This window comes from Haemaphysalis longicornis, unplaced genomic scaffold, assembly GCF_048455015.1.
Source record: "Haemaphysalis longicornis isolate Haplotype H1 unplaced genomic scaffold, Haemaphysalis longicornis Haplotype H1 scaffold_1, whole genome shotgun sequence".
Taxonomy (NCBI): Eukaryota; Metazoa; Arthropoda; class Arachnida; order Ixodida; family Ixodidae; genus Haemaphysalis; species Haemaphysalis longicornis.
This window is the reverse complement of record NW_027526203.1, coordinates 431,980,615-432,001,431: the sequence shown is the minus strand read 5'-3', so window position 1 is coordinate 432,001,431 and position 20,817 is coordinate 431,980,615. Positions and strand designations below refer to the sequence as shown.

The 20,817-nt window shown below is 46.7% G+C and overlaps 1 protein-coding gene across 1 annotated transcript in view; it reads right to left on the bottom strand.

The window, feature by feature from the left end:
* The window catches only part of LOC144155730 (low-density lipoprotein receptor-related protein 2-like), a 46,271-nt gene that overhangs the window by 12,354 nt on the left and 13,100 nt on the right, over positions 1 to 20,817 (bottom strand). Inside the window, exons 11-15 of the mRNA XM_077687344.1 lie at positions 19,288 to 19,480; positions 15,551 to 15,684; positions 9,302 to 9,601; positions 6,559 to 6,915; positions 1,253 to 1,388 (exon numbers count right to left, since the gene is read on the bottom strand). Of these exons, the coding sequence (XP_077543470.1) occupies positions 1,253 to 1,388; positions 6,559 to 6,915; positions 9,302 to 9,601; positions 15,551 to 15,684; positions 19,288 to 19,480 (1,120 nt within the window). The remainder of the gene's footprint in view (positions 1 to 1,252; positions 1,389 to 6,558; positions 6,916 to 9,301; positions 9,602 to 15,550; positions 15,685 to 19,287; positions 19,481 to 20,817) is intronic.

The following is a 20,817-nucleotide window of genomic DNA, read 5'->3' as shown; positions in this document are numbered from 1 at the left end:
GAACTAACATGTACAAGCCCAATAACATTTGGCAGTTTTCTGCCGGGAGACTATACCCTGAAAATTTCATTCAGATATCTCAAGAAAAAAAAAAAAAAAAATTATGTGTTCCAAGGCAGACTCCTTCCTTAAAATTACATTGACCAAACCTTCGCATACAAGCTCAGTCTCCAAAGAACAAACTGCAAGAAAGGGAGTGCCTGGAGCAAATGAATAACTCATGATTAAATTCCAACGAGGACAAGAGAGGGCACAAACGAGCGCAGCTCTTGTCCTCGTCCCCTTGCACAGTTGGAATTTATTCATGAATCTGTTTCAACTTGCCCAGCCTTCTCTGAATAATTAATTTTTAGCACACTGCTAATGCCAGTCATAACAGGCAATTCTGACAGAAAAGCCACACACACAAAAATAATCATGCACCCCTCCGTCTAACGACGACGACGGTTGAAGGCGAAGCTTTCTCCTTATTAAACGCATCCCTCCTCCTCCTCTATCTTTCTCACGAGGGATTCCTTCATTGGCCAATCCCACACTGCGAGTGTGTGCTTCTCTGGAGATATGCACCACCTTTTTAGAGTAACCGCAGGAACGTGTGCACTCCACAGGCCTAACGTTTGGGTTTGGGGCCTACAGCATGAACCGGTACCTGCTGATAGGCGTACAGAGAGTACTTTTTCGAACGGGTGCCAGTTCAAGGTTTTAAACCCCAAAATGCAATGTTAGGACTAACGTCCTAAAACTCGAAATGCTATGTTAGGCCTAACATCCTACGGCTAACAGACTTATGGCATACAGAGCAAAGCCACTGTCATCGCATGTCGAGCTGTGGGCAATGGCTATCGACGTCCACCGAAGACAAGGCGTTAGGCCTATATACGTCGCGCCGTCGCACACCTGCATCACCTCCTTCCTCTGCTGCTCATCAACTTTAGTGGAAGGGGCTGTCACCAAACTTCGCAGGGAAGTTTTAATTTTTCCCCACTTCACCCCGATCATCACCATCACTATCACCACCACCACCACTAGACAGGTCTGTTTTCCTGCAGAGTGTTTTCGCATACAGACATCAGTGAGACTATGAAAGCTTCGCCTTAATATTTCTGGGCCACGTTTGTGTAGGGCTGAAACTTCTCTTTTGCAGAAGTTTCCTGTCCTCTAAGCAGTAAACAGTATTTTTTAAACTCCGTGGTTCGAGCAAATGCAGCTGAAGCAATGCTGCTGTACTCGAGATAGGCTAGCTGCTACTCACCTTCTAAATGGATGTACAGCTAATGCATTGACCCTGTGGAGGTTGGTGTCAACTAGCACACTGACAACTGTGCCATTGAGGAAGAAAGACTCTATCCGGGCACCCTGACTGCTGTACACAGCCCTGTACAGAAGACCTGAAAGACAGAGGTTTTGGCATTAATGTCCAGCTCAAAGCTAACACCAATCAGATTAATCTATTATCTCCCTCCCTCCCTGCAACGTTCCTTGTGTGTTAATATTGTCAATACTAGAAAACCTGAAATACCGATACCAAATCTCTGTCCCCTTTTTTGTTGTCTTGTTCAATGTTTACTGGCATTGCGCTCAAGCAGCAAAACTTGAAATACATTAGTGCACGATTAATTGAATACAACATGCTGACAACCGCTACTTTCAGCTTCGATTGCCTCAAGCCCAGAGGGCGTGGATGGCAAAAGCTACACGTGCGCATCGCAGTCAACCACCAAAATCTGGTAGGCATGGCATGTGTGCCCAAGCGGCCGCTATCATCCCACCACGAGGGCAACGCCTGAATTGTTGCACCAGTAGGAAGGCCTATGGCGGCAGTTCTTCACCATCACGGGGGATATGTAATGACTGCTTTGACTAGTGCCGATTTAGTCCATATCTGTTCCTTTCCCACATGTGGAACTTTGTTTTCGCCAGGAGTTCTATTCTTGTGAGCCCTGCTGAGCTGTAGCTACAGCTACACGAGTCAGTTCAATCACTGCCCGCCATGCTGTAGATACCAGTGTTGCAGTTACAACTCAGCTGTCTTGTAGCAAAGCAATGTATGTTCCATAGTATTTATGCTGTACCTACTAGAGCAGAGTATCCTGGTACATATGTTAAGGGAGGCTATGAATCTGAAATCACACTTAAAGTTGCTTTGAAATTGTCAAGACTTGGCCTTTGTAAAGGGGCCATGCAGACAAAATGAAAGGTTGGGTCATTCAAAAGACTGCCTCATTGGGATAGCACTCACACGACACTTGAGGCAAACTTCACTCAAACAAGTTATATAATGATGAAAACAGACAACAGGCGGGCAAGCTACTTTCCACAGCCAGAGTTATGATGCAATACAGCATGCTTGTAAAATTAGGTGCCCATAAAATTAAGTGCTAATTAAGCAGCAATCATTTAGCTTCAAAAACAAGGTATTTGCATTTGAAATTTAGCGCATACTCTTTTCACAGCAGTAAAAATGGCGGGGGTAAGCCATAGAAGTTTCAAATGAACATGTAGAGGTGCGCATGTGAAACCTCATCATCGTGCTGATGATTTGCAGGCTTGCGGGTCCTTGTGCCAACCATGACTAGCCATTTTAGCTCACCTGTCACCTTGCTTGGTATGCTCACGCATTAACAGCAGAGCTGCAACCTGCTAGGCACCCAAAATTCTTCATTCACTCGGCTCGGCATGTCCAACCTGACATGCCAACTGGCCTAAGCGACACTGCAACTTATACGAGCCTTTAGTAGAGTCGTATCCACTGTTTTACGAAACCATTACTATGAACCGTAACAAAACACAGCTTGTACAGGCGACCTTTGTGCCTTTATAAAACAGGTGGCTTCACAATACAGGCTTCACCAAGTGCTAGTTTCTAAATCCATGAACTCCACTGAGATAAGCTAATAGTGCTTTTGCAATGAGACAAGGAAAAACAGTGTCCAAGTTTTTGAAAAACCCTGCAGCAACAGCTGATGTGAAAAGATTTGAAATAAATATTGTTCCAGTTTGCAAGTTGCTTGTATTTCAGCAATGGTAAATGAAGAATGCTTGAAAGGTAGGTTTTGCTGTGACCTTGGTTTGTGCATGTTCTGGTTACAGTGTGGTACAGAGCTTAGCAAAACTTTTTGCAGCTCCAGCAACATGCACGACAAGGTTACACTTACAGTGGAACCCTGCTGATAAGTCCCCGGTCTTATGACAACTTGCTCCTTATGACAGCTAACCACGGTCCCAGCAATCTCCCCATACGCCTCGAGCGCTGCCTGTAGGGGCGCCACTGAAATCCCCCCAGCAGCACGTTTCGAAAGCAATCACGGGAGTCGCCGGCCTGCTCACCACTGTCGCCGTTGCTTTTGAGGCACGTTCGCGACTGATATTTTCTGTTTGTATGCGTTGGAAATACACCACATTTGCGAACAGAGTGACTGCTCCACATAAATATGCCTTTACGACAGTATTAATGCTTCTGATGTGATCTTACTCTGGTACATTTGGTCCGCATAAGCGCCAAGTGTGTGTCACAAGTGGTGAGTCACGAAACCAGCATGGAGCTGATTGTAATTCTACTGCCCTAAAATTTACTAACAGTACTTCCGTAAGCAGAGTTCGTTCAGATGCTCATGCTACGGCTATACGCTACGATGTAAATCGGTTTCATATGCTTTCATAATCTAGCGGAGCACTCATACCTGACAGCCCGCCAGTTACGCTTCATATCTCGGATATTGATCACTACCCTGAACAAGACAATGTGGCATAAATTTCACGGACATTCTACGCAATAAGTACAATAGATAATGCAAATTTACATGCGGGAGTCAAAAGAAAGAATTTACGGCTGGGTCGTCTTGTCGCGAGGCGAGCTTTCCCAAGTCATCGGTTGCATATATCCTACGCTTATATCCGCAGCCGTGACTAAACGCTTCTTCGAAACATCATCATATGACACTGAGCCTGCAGAATTCAGCACAAAAGTGAAATTGGAGGGCCTTAAAACCAGAGGGCCTTATCAGATACCACACTCTTCCAACGACACCTTTTATCGCATATGAACGTATACTTCAAAAAATGTGTCCGCCAAGTGATCAGCTTTTCTTTAAAGTCGGAAAACAAAATAAAGGTGAACGCGCAGATTGTGTGTGATTACTAAAACGGTCATTCCTTGATTTCACTCCGCTTTTGTACTTTGTACACCACGATAGTTAAGCGCCCCCCTTTTCCCCCTCCCTGTCTTGGAAAATATCAGTGCATTCCGCATCTAGTTGGTCTAGGGAGTTGAACCTTTTAAGGTACAAGACTAATGTCTCTAGGATTTCCGAAGCTGCACTAGGTTTTTCATTCCCGCACGAGCTATTACATTGCTCCCGGACTTTGCAGACCATTTATTTTTCCGTGGTTTCATTAATTCTCCTTCGTCCATACCACCAGGCGGGAGTGGGCACATATTTAACGACCCACAGACTTGGAATACACTTAACATGTTCACGTGGCCCCTATTTCTATAAAAGGCACAAGTAATGGTCAGGTATTAGGTAATCACCTCCCCAAATGATTTTTCTACGACGTATACATTCAAAACAAGGCTGAATTCGTTGTCCGCGCTGCAAAACGAAACCAACCTCTCACTGTGCCAATAGCAGGTCTAAACGAGGCGTCAATAGAATTCACTTGCGCCTGAGATATTCGGAGGTGACAGTGGTGATATGCTGCAGCCGTCGCCGACGCCCGTAAGAGCGGCGAAGAAGCGTGCAGTACCGCATCCCCAGTTAGCTCTTGTTGGCGTTCGAGCCCTCCAATCAGGACGCAGCTGTTTTTTGAAGTGCCCTAAATGTACTATTTGCTTACAGACATCACCATAAGACGTTTAGTACGCGGAAAGGCAAAAAGAAGCGAAAGAGAACCAAAACACTGCATGAGCCGCTATCAGCTGCGCAGCGGACATCCCGTAAGAGCCGCGGAGAAGCGACAGCAGGTGGCACAGCGTTCGTGAAGCTCGAGGCGTATAGAAACAATGCATTAACAACCCCAATCTTGCAATGCTTCGGCGCATGTGGTCCCCTTCATACAACGAACCCTAACAGGGATAAACCAGCGTTTTTCCCCATCTTTTACACCGCGTCGCTGCCTCGTTCCAACCTTTATTTTTAACCCACATTTGTCGCTGCATGATGTGGAAAGGTCCGCAGGCGGCCAGATCACTTGCTGAAGAGACAAGCAAACAGGCGAGTACTGCAGCGGGAGTTACCCTTCGATGCCCCCACGCAGCAGCAGAACCCCAACACTCCAACCGCGAGAAGTCACTCCAGGTGGCTGGCCAACCGAATTTGAAGCTCCCATCAAGCCGACGAGTGTGAAATCGGGTACGACACCACCCCACGGCGGTGACCAAACACCCGCTTTCTTCGCCCACTCGATTCAAGTTTCTTTCACGACGCCCTCTCTCCCTCTATCTCTGCTCTCTGCTTATCAGCGTCTTTCAAAGCCGTGTTGTCGCTCTGCTCTGCTCTTTGCGCCTTTTTCCCACCGCCGCCTCGTACTACCGTTCGTTTCACTTGGCCTCGGCAGTTTCACACACTCGACTCTTCCCCTCTCAATTTGCGCGACCCAGTCACACTTATCTTGCACGTGTGTGCGAGGTGCAGAGCTGGTAGGCTATAAATAGAACCGGACGGCACAGGGGTTGCGTAGCGCACGGTGCATGGCTGGCAGGCTACAGCAGAGCACAAAATAGCCGTTTTATTTTTAGAAACTTTACATTTCAGTTAAGGGGTTCGCAAATTACACGACAACACAGTAAACAGAGTAGTTTAAATAAGTTCTTAGCCCTACTATCGAGTGAGACCGTCTGCTAGGCAGCAGCATTTACCTGTACCCCAATCGTACGACACCCCGGTCATAAGACGCTTTCACGGGGGCCCTTGAAAGTCATTATCGGGGCTCCACTGTATTACAAACTTTATATAGTGAATGAACTTAGTGGTGTGAAGTATGGTACCAGTGAACTTGACTGCACTCATTAAATATTCAGCAGCACACTCAGCATCTGACGGTTGCTTTGCGACAAGAGCCACAAAAGCAAGCAACGCGTTAAAAACCTGTCCGCAACTAATCACACCTATCACAGCACTAAAGATACAACCGAAAGAAGCAACTGAAACCTCCGCTTATAACCCTTGTATCGCCTAAAAGCTGCCTGTACAGTGAAAGGCAGCTGGAAATAAGCACATATCTGAATGAACAAACACTCACAACAAGAAAATGTCCTCTCATATACAATTGAAACATTTATGCCTGTAAAAATATGCTTACCAGTTGTAACTACTGATAGCTGGTGTTTTATCGAGCATGTGCCAGTGGGACATTCTCCACTTATCACTGAAACTATCTTTTCATTGCAGTTCTGTTTCGGTGGGACCAATCGCCTCCCAAATGCCCCCATAGCAAAAGCAAGTGTTTCAGCATGTCATTTCCGAGTGCGACAATGGGTGAAGCGAAAACTTGATACGAACTACGATGTCTCCTATAGCAACAAGATGCACAGAACAACGAACACAGAGAAAAGCCTACCCGTAGAGGCATCGGCCGCCAGAGCAGTTACTCGGGTGTTGTTGAGAACTGCCAAGAGGGTCACATTGTAGCCATCGAGGCGAGCCCGATACAGCCGCTCTCTACTGGAGAATATGACCGCCTCTTCTGCAGCAAGGACGTGGATCGAGTCGAGAGGCATCTCGCTGAAGTCCGCTTGCAACAAAAGGGGCGGGAGCGCAGGGTCCGATCCCACGGGATAAACCATGGGCCTGTGGTTCTGCAGGAAAACCAGCAGAGTGTCCGAACCGCCAAGGGGCAGGCAGCTGTGCTGCTCGCCGTCTTCGGGAAGGCATATGCCCCGGCAGGACACCTGCAGCCGACATGGATGCCTCGAGACTGGAAAGCAAGCCATGGTTGCAGTTGATCTTTTGATCTGGCAAGGTTTGTTGGAAAACACTGCTGGTAATAGTATCGCTATTAACAGTACTACCTTCAAGCGCATGATGGGAAGCAAGCTAGTTACCAGGGGCCACTACGCAACTCTGAACATATGAGCAATGAAATAGAACACTTCCCAAACTATTTCTGCTCTTCAAAATAATTGAAGTTGCATTTCATGGTGGGAGACAAGACGCTGATATTAGTAGGACCACATGTGCAAGCCACGGTGAATACCACTTATCAAATGTTAAAAGAGAGTCATCGTGAACAGAAATGGTGCCAAAAGTGCCAAAAAAAGCAACGTGAACTTCGCTGTGGAAGAGCATGGTGGGGCTCTGGCACTTTTGCATTCCAACATGTACGTAGCCGTAAATGTCTCGCTGACGCTGAACTTTTTAAAACTGTGGTGGACCATGCTGCCTTCAAAGTGAACTGCGCAATCACAATGGGCTGCAGGATTTTTACAAGTGTTTAAAGGGGCCATGCAGACAAAACACAAGTTTGGTTCATTCGAAAGATTGCCTCGTTAGAATCATATTGACACCACCTTTAACTTAAACTTCGCTCAGATAAGCTATAAAATTAGGAAAAAAGGGAATGGCCTTGCGACCCACTAGCTCATTTCCCACAACAATACCTATGATGTCATATGCCCAGCTGTGCGATTGGCTGAGGCCGGCAAAAGCAAACGCAAATTCGGCACGGCTTATAAGCTGGCCGAACGAGCTATTTGCGCTTAAATGTAATGCATATTCATTCTACAGCAGCAAGAATGGTGGGGTAAACAATGAAAGTTACGAAAATAGACGTAAACATAGAAGTACTGATGCGCACTGCTGTCGGTACTGGGTGCACTATGCTTGTTTCAGCGGCACAGCAGTCCGCCAATTTGGAGCATGACCCTGGCCGATTGGCATAAGCGTCAATGTCTTACGTGACCCTGTTTGTCGAGGATACCCCATGATTCACGAAACGATTACTTTCTGCCGAAATAAAAACAAGCCAGGCGCAAATACGGTCAAAAACAAAGCAACGGTGGACAACGGCCCGCGGCTGACTATGCGAGGACTGACGGCAAGCAAGGCTGCAGAGCCTAATGACGCATTGGAAGGTAGTTTGAATACCCGCCCTCATGACTTCATGGCAGACATCGCGAAGACACACGATTTGGCGGGAGAATCAAAATTCTAACCTAAATTGATTAATTTCTCAGTGAATACAGCATCCTTTGCTGCCAGACAAGAGTTGGGGGCACTATAAAACACGAAATCTTCCGGATAAAACAAACTTGTATTTTGTCTGCATGGCCAATAACGGGTCTTGCAACTTGCGGTTAAGGCGCAGGCCTTTTTTGCCCATACATAAATTGGCCACAAGAGTGGAGTTTTATAAACCATATCCAGAGTGCTCGCACTGAATTGACTATCATGCTGAACAAGCATGAGGGGGTCTTTATTTAGTCCACTTGATTGTAGACATCCCCTTAATTAAACTTATGAGGTGCTAAAAATCTACCTGGACGTTGAGCATGGCGAAGACTGCCTTTTAGCACACCCACACTGTACCTTCTCTTGGGACCTTTGTAAAAAGTTCGAGATTCCCCAGTTTTTGTACTTGTGCAAATGTAGCTTAGCCCCCCTCATTTTTGAGCTTGTGACTGCAAGTTTTGTAGTTCATTAAGAAGTAGGCTTTTTTGTGACTGGGGTTTTCACTGTCCGCTCCAACACCTGAGGGGTGTCAACTGATGTGTGAGGCATGCCATGACATGGGTGCATCTCTTTTTTTTGTTCTTTAGACTACATGTGCTTCGTTTTTTTTGCCTCCTGCCAGTGGCAAATTTGATATGGACCTACCACTAGTTAGCACGTCTGGGGGGGGGGGTACCATTTGTCACCCCTTCAGCTCAAATGATCAGCTTTGTATAGTGACATGGGCGGTGGTAGAAGATGTAACTGGATTAAAGAGTTTCCACCTTATCATCAGCCACCCTAATGCCCTACCTCTGACCCACATGCCTACTTACAAAAATAAGTGTCAATTACAGTAACAGCAGACGAAGACTGGTCCTAATATGGTGCACGACCACGGTAGCCGATCAGTGCTACTGAGAACGCACAAGGCCAAAGATCACGACTTTGTAAAAAACTGTGCCCAAACAAGGAGAGACGAAACAGATGCGCGCTGCGTGGCACACCAACTAGTCCATCCCAGTTAGTTCACTTGGCCAAAGACGAGCTCTGTGCATGCACAGCGGTGCCAACACTGTAGTGGGTATTATACTGGAACCCGTTCCCACAGTCTGCTGCAACTTATTGTTGCCGACAGAAATAGCAGCACTCACCAACATCGTCAGGAAAGGCATCCGCTCCAGTGTGCCTCAAGTAGCTCAAGCGTTGTGTGCCGTTCCAGAGCAAGTGCGGCTCATCCCGAGCGTCGTGGTTGATGGAGTACACGCTGCCTTTTCCCAGACTGAACAACAGCTCCTCACCGCTGGAGGCAAATGCCACGTGGACCTGGTTGCCCCCACCAGGGAGGAGAACCTCGGAGAAGTTGGCAGTGGCCCCGTAGCCCGCACACATGACAGCGCCCCTGCTCGAGTCACTCCAGCACACCTCCTCCTTCAGGAAGTTCACATCGAGGCCTGCACCGGGACAAACGGGGGTTGCCCTTCACAAAACGGGCCAAAGCGATAAAAAATACAGCCCACTAATAATCTCCACAGGCTCCCCATAGAACACCACAACTTATGCTAGGGTGCGCGATTGTGGCCACAACTACAGACAAGCTTTAACTTCACAAAGTTGCTTATATCTTTGCAAGTGCTGTGAACACATTGCTTCTACTACGGTGAAAAATGCAGTTTTGGCTTTTCTGTCAGCTAGGCGGCAATTCTTAAACCTGCCGTGAAAAGTGAAACTGTTGTAGTTACCGAAGGAGATGGCTGCCTGAGCAAGTTTGATGCGCAATCATTAAGGGGGGACATGGCAAATTAAACACCTGATCTAATTTATGCACGGATTCTAACCAAACTTAGTGCACAAGTAACGTTAATCATGAAAAAATTCATGAAAAAAAATCAGTTCAGACCTGCCTTGTTAGTCACCGAGTTATAAATGCATCCTACTACTTACTTCATCCCTTAAATTTCTTTAAATTTCTTTAAATTCCCTTAAACTTCTTTAAATTCCCTTAAATTTCTTTAAACTTTTGTGTACGTATTCATGAAGGTGTGCTGTGTGCAACAATGCTGTTAATTCTTTTGGGGCTCTGTAGCTACAGCTACATTTAAAAAGCATATACAGATTTTCACCATATGCGCATTTTTTTACTAGGATCGGGTATAAATGCGATACCATTTTTGGCATTTTTGTTATTTAATAAGAATACGGAAATAAACTGCTTTATTGCACACAATACACCTCCAAGAATACAGCACTACAAAAATTTAAAGAAATTTAAGCTTTATTAGTTGTTTAAGGGGGGACGCGGGGATCAGATTGTGAAAAGTGACCAAAAAATCGTTTTTTCGGAAGTCACATTTTCGGATTGCACGTTTTATATTCTATGCGTTCACAAAGTTTCCCCGCCGCAAACGATCGCAAAGTGCCAAAGAAAAATATTTATATCGGCTGAGGTGGCAAAATATTTCTTCAAAATGACGAAAACACGGCAATAGGCCTCCTGCGCTGGAGTTTTGGCGACATGCAGCGCCCCTAGCGGCCGACGCCTCTGGGTAGTACAAAAGCAGACGACCCTCGCCGCCCTCCATGTGTTTTCAATTACAAGCCAGAGTGAAAGATGGTTGTGGCGCTTTGTGGCGTGTTTAAATGACTGCATACTGTATGAAATAGCCCTTAAGTAGTGGCAGAGGCTAAACAAAATAATATCCGCTAAAAGAAGCCGATTTGTCGGCCTTCTTTTGAACGAGCTGTCGCGGCGTGGGACAGTATCACCAGGTCGGGTGGTTTAACTGTTTGACGACAACAGTTTTTTCTTCTTGCGTGCGGTCGACAAAGGAAAGTTCACGAGTAGCATAAACACAGAACGCTGCTCATCCTATATCCTGAGGTAACTGCAGAAGGTTGCTTCAGCGGGAGCATGCAAGCAAACGCAAGAATTGCGCAGCCGATCGACTCAGCTGACACTGCTGGCCTGGCACCGCTAAACTTCTAGTACACTCTAGCACCGCCTTTGAAACGAGTGGAAATTTTGCTTCGTATTTTCGCAAACCAAATGATTCTTGCGTAACGTTTTACGCCGCCCGATTTACGAACGGCAGGGTACATGTATACTAGCGAGTAGGTGGGGCAATAGCGCCAAATAAAGCGCTATTAAAGGACGCAAAACATGCACCAAATCACACACCCGCTGCCTGCAGAGATGTGTACTTCTATAACATCACATAACACAGCATAACATAACACAGACGCATACATGGCGCGGGGCCCCGAATATTTACATACGATCATCACTGACTGTGTTGGTTTTCTAGTGCAGGGGTCATCGAATCTGAACGCCGACACGCCAGTTTTCACTTCAAATGGAATCAGACAGCGAGACAAGAACAGAGAATTGGTCACTTCCAGCTGAATTGTTTCCCATCTTCACACTCCGCCAGGTTAATGTCAAATATTATTGGCAATTTGCTAATTTTTTTTTGCGTTCAAAGCCCCCCTCCCCTCCCGATTTGCAGTACAGCCCTCCGCCGTGTCGGGTATACATGCAACTCGGCCCTACACTTCAAAACGTTGCTGACCCTCATTCTAGCCTATTAAGTGCTAACTGGGAATATATAATGCAAGAGCGTAATTAAGTAAAGTGAGAGCAAGCAAGGAAAGTGAGCGGCCTCTCAGTTCGCCCGACGGCCACTAATATCGGAATCGCAAAACAGATTTCACGCTTCTGACGGTCGCGGCATTTTGTCACTGAGACACGCAACAAAACGGCAAGCTAACGCTGCACCATGTATTCGTAACGGCGACGCAAACGAGCACTGTTTAATGAAATGTGCACGCGTAGTGTGTGCAGGTACGCGAAAGAGCGGCGCACCGCAGCAGGCGAGCCTGCGGTCCGCCGGACTCGCTGGCTTTTTAAAGCGCGATCATCGCCGATTGCGTCACTCCTCTTTTTTGATCGGCTGTTTTTGAGAAGTCTTTGTCACCTAGAGTATCAGTTTAAACTAGAAATTTCACTTAAAATTTCACTTCGTACGACCATCGATCGGTGAACCTGCGAGTAGCAGACGCCGTCACGGTCCCGGCACTTTCGTCGGCGCTGTAAACGTGTTTAGCCCTGCAAAGCTTTTTTCCCTAATGCCAAGTTGGTCGCTGAAATAGATCGGACGCGTCGGGGACGAGCTGGTGACCACGTCGCAAAATAATCGTGAGCGTCGAGCACATTTTGCTTCTGTCAACACGGGATCCTATGGAACCCGCGCAGCTTTGTACTACCCAGAAGTACTGCCCGGAAGCCGCTTGCGCAGCGCCCCCTGGGCAGCGCAGGAGGCCTATTTTCCATCTATTTTCGCAGCGCTGTATCTCCGGAACGACGCCACCGGGCGCCGCCATCTTGGTCGCGTTAGATCGGCCGACTCTAACTTTCATTTTCCGGTCGCTCCTTCTGTCATCGCTGGCTCATAAACGCACAAACGGCAGAAAGAGAAAGGTAGTGAAACGAAGAAGCCGATAGATTGTAACACACGATTGGCTGTCCGGCCGCCTTTTTTGATACGGCTCTCCTGATTGGGCGTCGCCATCACAGCAAAAACATGGCCGCCGCGCTGCTGCGCATTTTACGCTTACTGCGCTCCGCCGATGTTTTCGAAGTTTCCCGGTCGACTCGGTTGCAGTTTACTCGTTTTATCTGTTGCGGTACTGAACAGTGACATTACTGTTATTGCGGCGATAATGCTTGAGATCGTGCGCCAGATAGGGAAGTGCGCGGTTCGAAAGATGCATCGAAAACGTGCCGCGACGTCGCCGTGGTCTGTCCTTGAGTGGGAAGCGCGGTCCGTGCGTCTACAATTGCAGTTCGTGAAGCGAACTTTGGACGCATTGCGATGTTATAAAACACTGAGTTATTGATGTGTTTCACAACGAGCTCGCGAGCTTCGAGAATGGAATGACCGACTCGCCAGAAGTTGCGGCGCGCGCTGCATTGGCACGACGTGTTCGGGCAGCGGCCGATAGCTCGATCGGTTGCTATTGCACGCGAGTAATAATAATTGATGTACGCGAAGTGAAATTTAATGGGAAAAGCGAAGTGGCCAACCATAGCAAGGTTACCTAAATTACGATTGTGGGGAACGTGCGCGTAGGGGATTGATTGTAAAAGGGGGGGAAGGTGCAATGAACCGTCACCCAGCTTATTTGAGAAACTTTTGCCGTGGCTGTAAACTAGTTCGTACAACGAAGTCTGGGATTACAAAATTATATTTTCAGTGTTAAATAAGTTAGAAAAGACGCCGTAAGGCTGCAGCGTTTTACACTTCGATATTTTGATTGGGTTTTCTATTTTTGCAATGTTTGCAATTCTGTTGTCTATTTTGCAATGATTGATTCGCCTGAAGGTGAAGAGCATGGTATGCTAATAATAATCAATGTTGTAATTGTGTAAAAGAACTATATTCTGCTTTCAAATAGCTCATCATATGCTTGTGATGCCCAGATATAACTTTTTGACACTGAACAGCCTCATGTACTAAGCTGTAGCTTCAGCAAGGTTTTTACACCCAGAAATCTGCTGAAAGTCTGCTGGCACAATAATATAAAACGAAACCATGCCTTACTCTTCATTTTGGAGACAGCTATGCATTAGGCATACATCAAGTAAAGTATAGGTACTCTAGTAGACCATAGTGAACTTTGTGGTACACTAGGTGTAAAACTGGTGCTCCTGCCATCTGAAGGCCTGCACATGAAAACCTTCAATTGGCCAGGAAGGCCTCCCAGATGCACCAAATCGAAGGGCAAAGGTCTTTGAGGTTGTCCCCAAGCAAGGACAGCAAGGACTATGCTGCTGGTGCAGTTTGAAAAATCGTGAAGTCTTCGTAAACTTTAAGAGCCGTTTTCTCAATAGTGCGTTTTACGAGTTCGTTGCCCGTGGAAAGGATAGCATGGCAACCACTGGGCGGATTTTGACACTGTCTGTTTTATTTCGATCCTTGAAGAATTCTGCAGGGTATGATATTCTCGGATTTTCATTTTACAGCCTAGTTATTTTATTATGTGACATTTACGGCTGAGTCAGCTGTATACTACTGGGTACAGGTGAAAATAATGTTCTCTATAACAAAAATGAAGGGCGTAAAAAAAATTCGAAGAATGTCATACCCTGTAGTGTTCTTCTGGCTACAATTGAAAAGTATTCTGAACTTCCTACCATATGTCAATACCTTGCTAGGCTTTCCACGAGCGGGCAACATGTACACCTCTGCAACACAAAAACTACTGAAGGTATCATCCTGAAATTCCAAATTTCACCATTTGGAGTGTTTTTCAATGCACCTACCAAATTTCATTACTCTATGTCAAAAAATAAAAAAGTTTGCTCCGATCCCCACCTCCCCCCTTAATTATGGGATCAACTAATTAGCAGGACGCATTTTGAAAGCTATGAAAGATAGCTACAAACAGGTGTTTGTTTTGACTGCATTTGTGCGATTTCGCTTCGGTGGATTCCCACAATGTTACCATCAGCTGTCAAAGTCCAAGGATGATGTAACATCGTCAGATTTGCTGGGGAGGGGGCACATCAAAGGAAGCAGTCTTGAACATTGCTGGCCAGTGATCAGTAGGTTTCATTTCTCCCTCCAGCCTGTTTCGCATACTCGGTAGCTGATTGAAGTGCTTTACAGCTGTCATGAATGTTATCTAATAGGGTATATGTAGAAGTAATTTAGTCAAGACTTGTTGCCTCCTCCCCAAGAAAGACTAACGTTTGTAGACTGCTTCACCCGATGGCATGTGCAACTTAAAAGGCTGAAAGTCATTTTTTTTGTAGCTGGAAAACCAGTCAAGCTAATTTTTACTAAGGATACTGCTAATCCTCGTAAGAAGACTATATTCCAGTTAAAATAATTCTCAGATATACACATTATCTCGCGCGTTTTCTGAAGTCTACCAAAAATTTTGCGTTATAAATTTCATTCTGCATTTAAACCCCTTTTTAAAAACATCTACTCAGCTTCATTTTTATGTGCCTTACAAATTTGAGCCCAACCATTCGTTCATCAAAAAGCTTTACTGGATATAGAGAAAAAGACGTTTTCTTGTGGTATAGAAGTCAAGCATGCACTTGTTTTCGTGTATATGGGTGTTTTTTCAGCTAAACTGAAAAACGGCAGCGACAGCCTGGTCCCAAACTTATACCTGATCAGAGACAGCCTTGAGCTTAGCCTCTACATGCATGCAAGCATCACTCCCCACAGTGGCAGACTAGTTATTTACAAACGCAGTTGCCAAGCCAAAACAATGCCACTGTAAATGCATCAGTCGCATCCACTTTGGCCACATTTGTGCATTCTGTAATGGCTGTAATTGCCCGTTGCCCTAGGCAAATTCACACGTTAAAATGAAAATAAGCAAATTACCTTTAATTGGAGTATTCTTGGGGCAAGTCCATGCATATATTGTCCACGGAACTGATCCATTCAAGTTGGCAGCTTTCACGGTCATCATATCCTGATCCCCGGCAGCTCTTTCACGTTCCATCCAGAGAATTAGCCTACAACAAATGCATGACCGACATTATCAGCAGTTCCAGAACCAGAACATTTTTTTTTTTGCATTTTAATCAGTATACTTACGTGCTATTAGCATAGAGTCTTCAGAAAACCTTCAGGATAGGAAAAGCGCCATTCATATCAACAAAACTATCACACACTAGCCGATCCAACTAAGACTGTGCAAAGCAATCGTCCAAATGCGCGAACAGCATTAAGAATTTTGTTAGTCAAAGTTTAGCATGCAGCGATGGACTGTACACCGAGCTTATGTTGCAATGAACCCAAGACAAGCCCAACTATCAGACAGTTTAAAAACGAATGGTACCGTATTTATTCGAATATAATGCGAGGTTTTTTTTTCCAAAATGTGCGGTTTCAAACCCAATATGCCGATTCTGGTGTGACAGTTTTGTTTTCAACCTTCCAACTATTTCTAAGCTTCCAAAAGAGCCTGACGACACTGTTGGAAATGTAACAAAAAGATTTCAGAATAAAACGCATAAAAGTTTACACGAACGCAGGTTGCAGATAGTAATTACAGAGTTTCGGCAGCTGCAAGGGTATTGAATAGTTCGCGATGCAGCAGAGGCCATGGCAGCAGACTCCTTCGGCCATGTCAACAAGCTGAGCCAGCAGTAGCTGTTTCAAGCCAGTAGTAGCCGCAAAGCTTGTAAACAAGTCAGGACGCCATTTTGAATTTTTTGTTAGAGCTCTCCGAGTCCCTGCTGCAAGATTTTCTTTCTCTGTGCTTGTTTCACACGACCAGCGCAATGGCGAGTCGTCGTTGCCACTACAATGCAGCCTTCAAGAGGAAAGTCATAGCAGAGGCGGAAGTCACTGGAAACTGCACGGCGGGTCGAAAGTTTGACGTCCCCGAGAACAACGCGAGTCGTTGGCGCAAACAGAAGACGTCGCTCTTAGCATGCGCCGCGACGAGGAAGGCTTTCCGTGGCCCACGAAAGGGAGCATTTCCCGAAGTGGAAAAAGTGCTGACGGACTTCGTCAAAGAGAGAAGAGGCCGCGGTTTGGCAGTTACTACCGACATCGTGCAGATGAAGGCGCGTGAAATCGCGAAAGCATGGCATTCCCGCACTCAAGTTTAAAGCCAGCTGGGGCTGGGTGCAGAAGTACATGAAGAGGGCTGGGCTTTCGTTGCGAAGGCGGACCTCCAATATCAGAATCAGAATGTTTTTTATTTTCCTCAGTGGAAAAACGGAAGTTGCTATGTGGAAGTTGCCAGGAGACTATGAAGAAAAACTAATTTCCTTGCAAAGATATGTTATCGGCCTGCGACGTGACCACGACTTCCTACTTGGGCAGATTGGCAATGCCGACGAAACTCCGATTTTTTTGACATGCCGTCGGCCCAGACCATTCACCAAAAAGGTGATCGCCAAGTGAGCCTGCGCACTACAGGCAACGAGAAGGCTCGGATAACCGTGATGTTAGCCTGCACCGCCGATGGGCGGAAGTTGCCCCCTTCATCATCCTGAACAGAAAGACTATGCCAAAGAACGAGGTGTTCCCACAGAACATCCACATTCGTTGCCAGGACAAAGGGTGAATGACGGAAGAGGTTTTTCTTGACTGGATAAAGTAGGTGTGGTGCCGGAGATAAGGGCACTTCTCGCCCGGAGGTCAATGCTGGTGCTCGACGCCTTCCGCGGGCACCTTACGGAAGGTGTGAAGAAGCTCATGGACAACCAGACGGAGCTGGTCGTCATTCCGGGGGGCATGACGAGTCAACTAAAGCTGCTTGACGTTTGCCTTAACAAGCCCTTTAAGGCACACGTCAGACGGCTGTACAACGAATGGATGGCGTCTGACATTGTGGCCCTGACGCCGTCGGTACGTCTGAAGCGGGCGTCCCCGTCTATGCTCGCCCAGTGGGTGGTCGATGCTTGGGCAGGGATCCCTAAAGCCATGGTTGCGGCATCGTTCCGCAAGTGCTGCATTTCAAATGCTCTTGATGGTGCCGAGGACGATGACCTCTGAGTGCGCAAGTGGATACCACCACCTCTGAAGACAGTTTCTAAGTTGCACTTTCGTCTCGCTTCGAATAAATCCCATTGTGTGCAGATAGTTCATGAATACTTGGTGTCTGCTTTGCTGAAAGGTAACGAATTTAGTTGTCTTTTTTCTTTCGTTATTTCGCCTTATATTAGTGTGCAAACTTTTTTCTTTTTCTTGGGTCCTTCAACTCCCCCCTCGCCTTATAATCGTGACCGCCTTATATTCGAATAAATATGGTATATTTATTAGAGTCTAGCACATTGCAAAAACCCTTGTTAACTTGCTCAGGTGGTTCACAATTCTGTTTAATTAAAGGAGCACAGAAATAACTTGTAAACATTGTGGGATTACTAGAAAACATTGTAGCCTGGAGTCTCTAGACCATGTTACGACCACTCTCGCTGTGTTTACGGGGCGTTATTCAGTGAAAAATCAATTAAAAAATGCTGTCCTTTCTGCATCCTCCTTACCGATTTTCTATGACGTTTCGTATGACGTCGAAACAAGATGGCTTGGCTTGACAGCGCTACTGCACGGCTCGCCGACCCTTAAGCAGAATCAGTCAGCCCAGCGTTTAGTCGGCCGGCGGGTCGTCGCAATTTGGGAGAAGAGTCAGCGAAGTTAATATAGGTACTAAGGAATTAAAATCAACCGAAACTTCTATCCAACAGCGTAAAACCAGGGTGCAAGGAGCCCATTTTGCACTGGGTGAACTAGCACAGCGGTCAGCAGCATGACCACACATCTGCGAATGCCTCTCCGTCTAGGGAATGCAGTTGCTAGACACGAGATATTGTGGGAATTTGGGGTTACGCTTACTGCAAGAGCGCTATACAGCAAATAGTCATCTAAGCTGCTTGAAATGCTAAAACTAAATAAAAATGTAAACTGGCTATACATTATATTCTTTGTATTTCTGCCCCCAACATCACTGGCCTATGGCCAAGAGATCTGGAGCATTAGGTACAGTTGAACCCACCTATATCGAACCTGTTTACAGCGAATTATCCTTTATATCTAACTATTTCTGCCCACGGTACATTTACAACGAGAATACATAGCAAAAACTGTGTTTATATCGAACAGAAATACCAACAACAACCGATATATCGAACACGAAATGCTGGAGAAGTGCCTCCCCAAGTTGATTGATTGATTGATTGTGGGGTTTAACGCGCCGACGCAACGCAGGCGATGAGGCGCGCCGTAGTGGAGGGCTCCGGATTAATTTTGACCACCTGGGGATCTTTAACGTGCGCCGAAATCTCGTACACACGGGCGTTTTTGCTTTTCGCCTCCATCAGAAAAGCGGCCGCCGCGGCCGGGAATCGAACCCGCGACCTCGTGCTCAGCAGCGCAACGCCTTAGCCACTGAGCCACCGCGGCGGGTCGTGCCTCCCCAAGTTGGCTTTCCCTCGGGGCGGAGGAGAAATTCTGCTGGCACACCACTCAAAGTGGTTTAGCCAGGCCGCCCATGGGCAGTGGGTGGCTCTTTCCCCTCCCTCACGCCACTCTCCCTATCGTGACTGCACCAACCCGCCAAATTCTGTGGAGCAAGCCATTTCCGCACCGCTATACACACCACCCACCTGTTGACGGGATCCACAGCCAGGCTGGTCACGTGTCGCACAGAGTCCCAGATGAGGTTGCTACAGTATCTGCCGGCTGTCGAGCACACGGAGATCTGGCTGCGGATGTCAGTGTTCAGCTGCACCGAGTTGCCCACGTACAGGTTGCCAGAGAGACAGTCGAACGACAGTGCAGTCAACTTCACCAGGGACCCTGCCCAGAGAAAGGCATCGAGCATCACCAACCAGGCCGACACACTAGTGCTGCAGCCTCGCCGCAATCGGACCAACGCAGTCACTAGAGTTAGAGGTGTGTACTGTTGCCTGAAAGGACACAGCCAGCTAAGACCCGCAATATTTCTCCCTTCCAGAGGCAAGATGGAACCCCCTTTCCCCCGTGCAGTGGCTGCACGATGACACCCATGTTGCTGTGTAGTTGCAACACAGGCCTACTCCTCGGGTCGTATGGCTGCAATTTGGGAGGAACGAATCTGTGTTCCCGATTGCCTTTTCTGCTTGCTCTGCTCCCAACTTTCAAACTGCCAAACTAGTCAGATGGCCTTGATCAGCAAGCCCTCTATACACACTTATCCAGCTTTACTGGGAGTACAGAAAACTACAGGGGTGCCTAAGCTCTTTATTTTTTTTTTTTTTTTGTGCGATGCAAGAATGCGCAGGCATCACTTCTTTCACAGTTTAGCGTTGCGAAGCACTGTCCGAATGAGTGAAAATGAACAGAGGGTTAGTGCCAATTAGTCGCAAAGTGGAAATGAAAAATTTGGCCCAATTTGCACTCATCAAAGTGCAAGTTGGTTGACACGCAGGCTCAAATGAGACAGCAGAATAGCACATAAACTGCCCTATGAAATTCTGCACAGCAGAAAATTGGCAAAGCAGAAGAGTTCACTTGCTAACTTTGACATCAAGAAAGTGTAAAGTCCCTGCCCAAAAAAATTTGCATAAAGACAACAGCAGCATAGGGAGTTTTAGGTGCCCAGGGCACATGCCAGTCACAACGACCACTACAGTTGGGGCATTAATGCCCATTTCTGCCTGGTTATTCTCTGCCCATACGAAGACGCCACAAAATTCACGAGCCTGCACTTGTGACAACTATGCACCCTCATACCATGCCTGGGTACATAAAAGGGGAACCTAACACACCACTTCCAAGGCATCCCCAAGCAAAGACGAAACAGGCTCCAAGGCAAATGAGGAAACGCAGAGTACACACTCAGGCAGCTGCCGTAAACAGCAGTGAAAAGGCCTCAACACGATACACAGGAGGCATGTCACTTGACGAGGTTCACCAACAGAGGCTTGCCACGGCATAGTAGTTAAAGCACCTGGGCCAGTTTGCTTGTATGAAATAGGGTTGGGGCTTGACTAAGTGGCAGCTGTGTTTTAAACAGGATGGAAAAGCACATTTCAAGGACCAAGTCCCTCAACACCCTAAATGCTTTACAAGCAACCAAATGGCCACAACAGGCACAAATGTACTTGCAAGCACAGTGCACTTGAAACCAATGCGTTTGGGAAGGGACAAGGAAG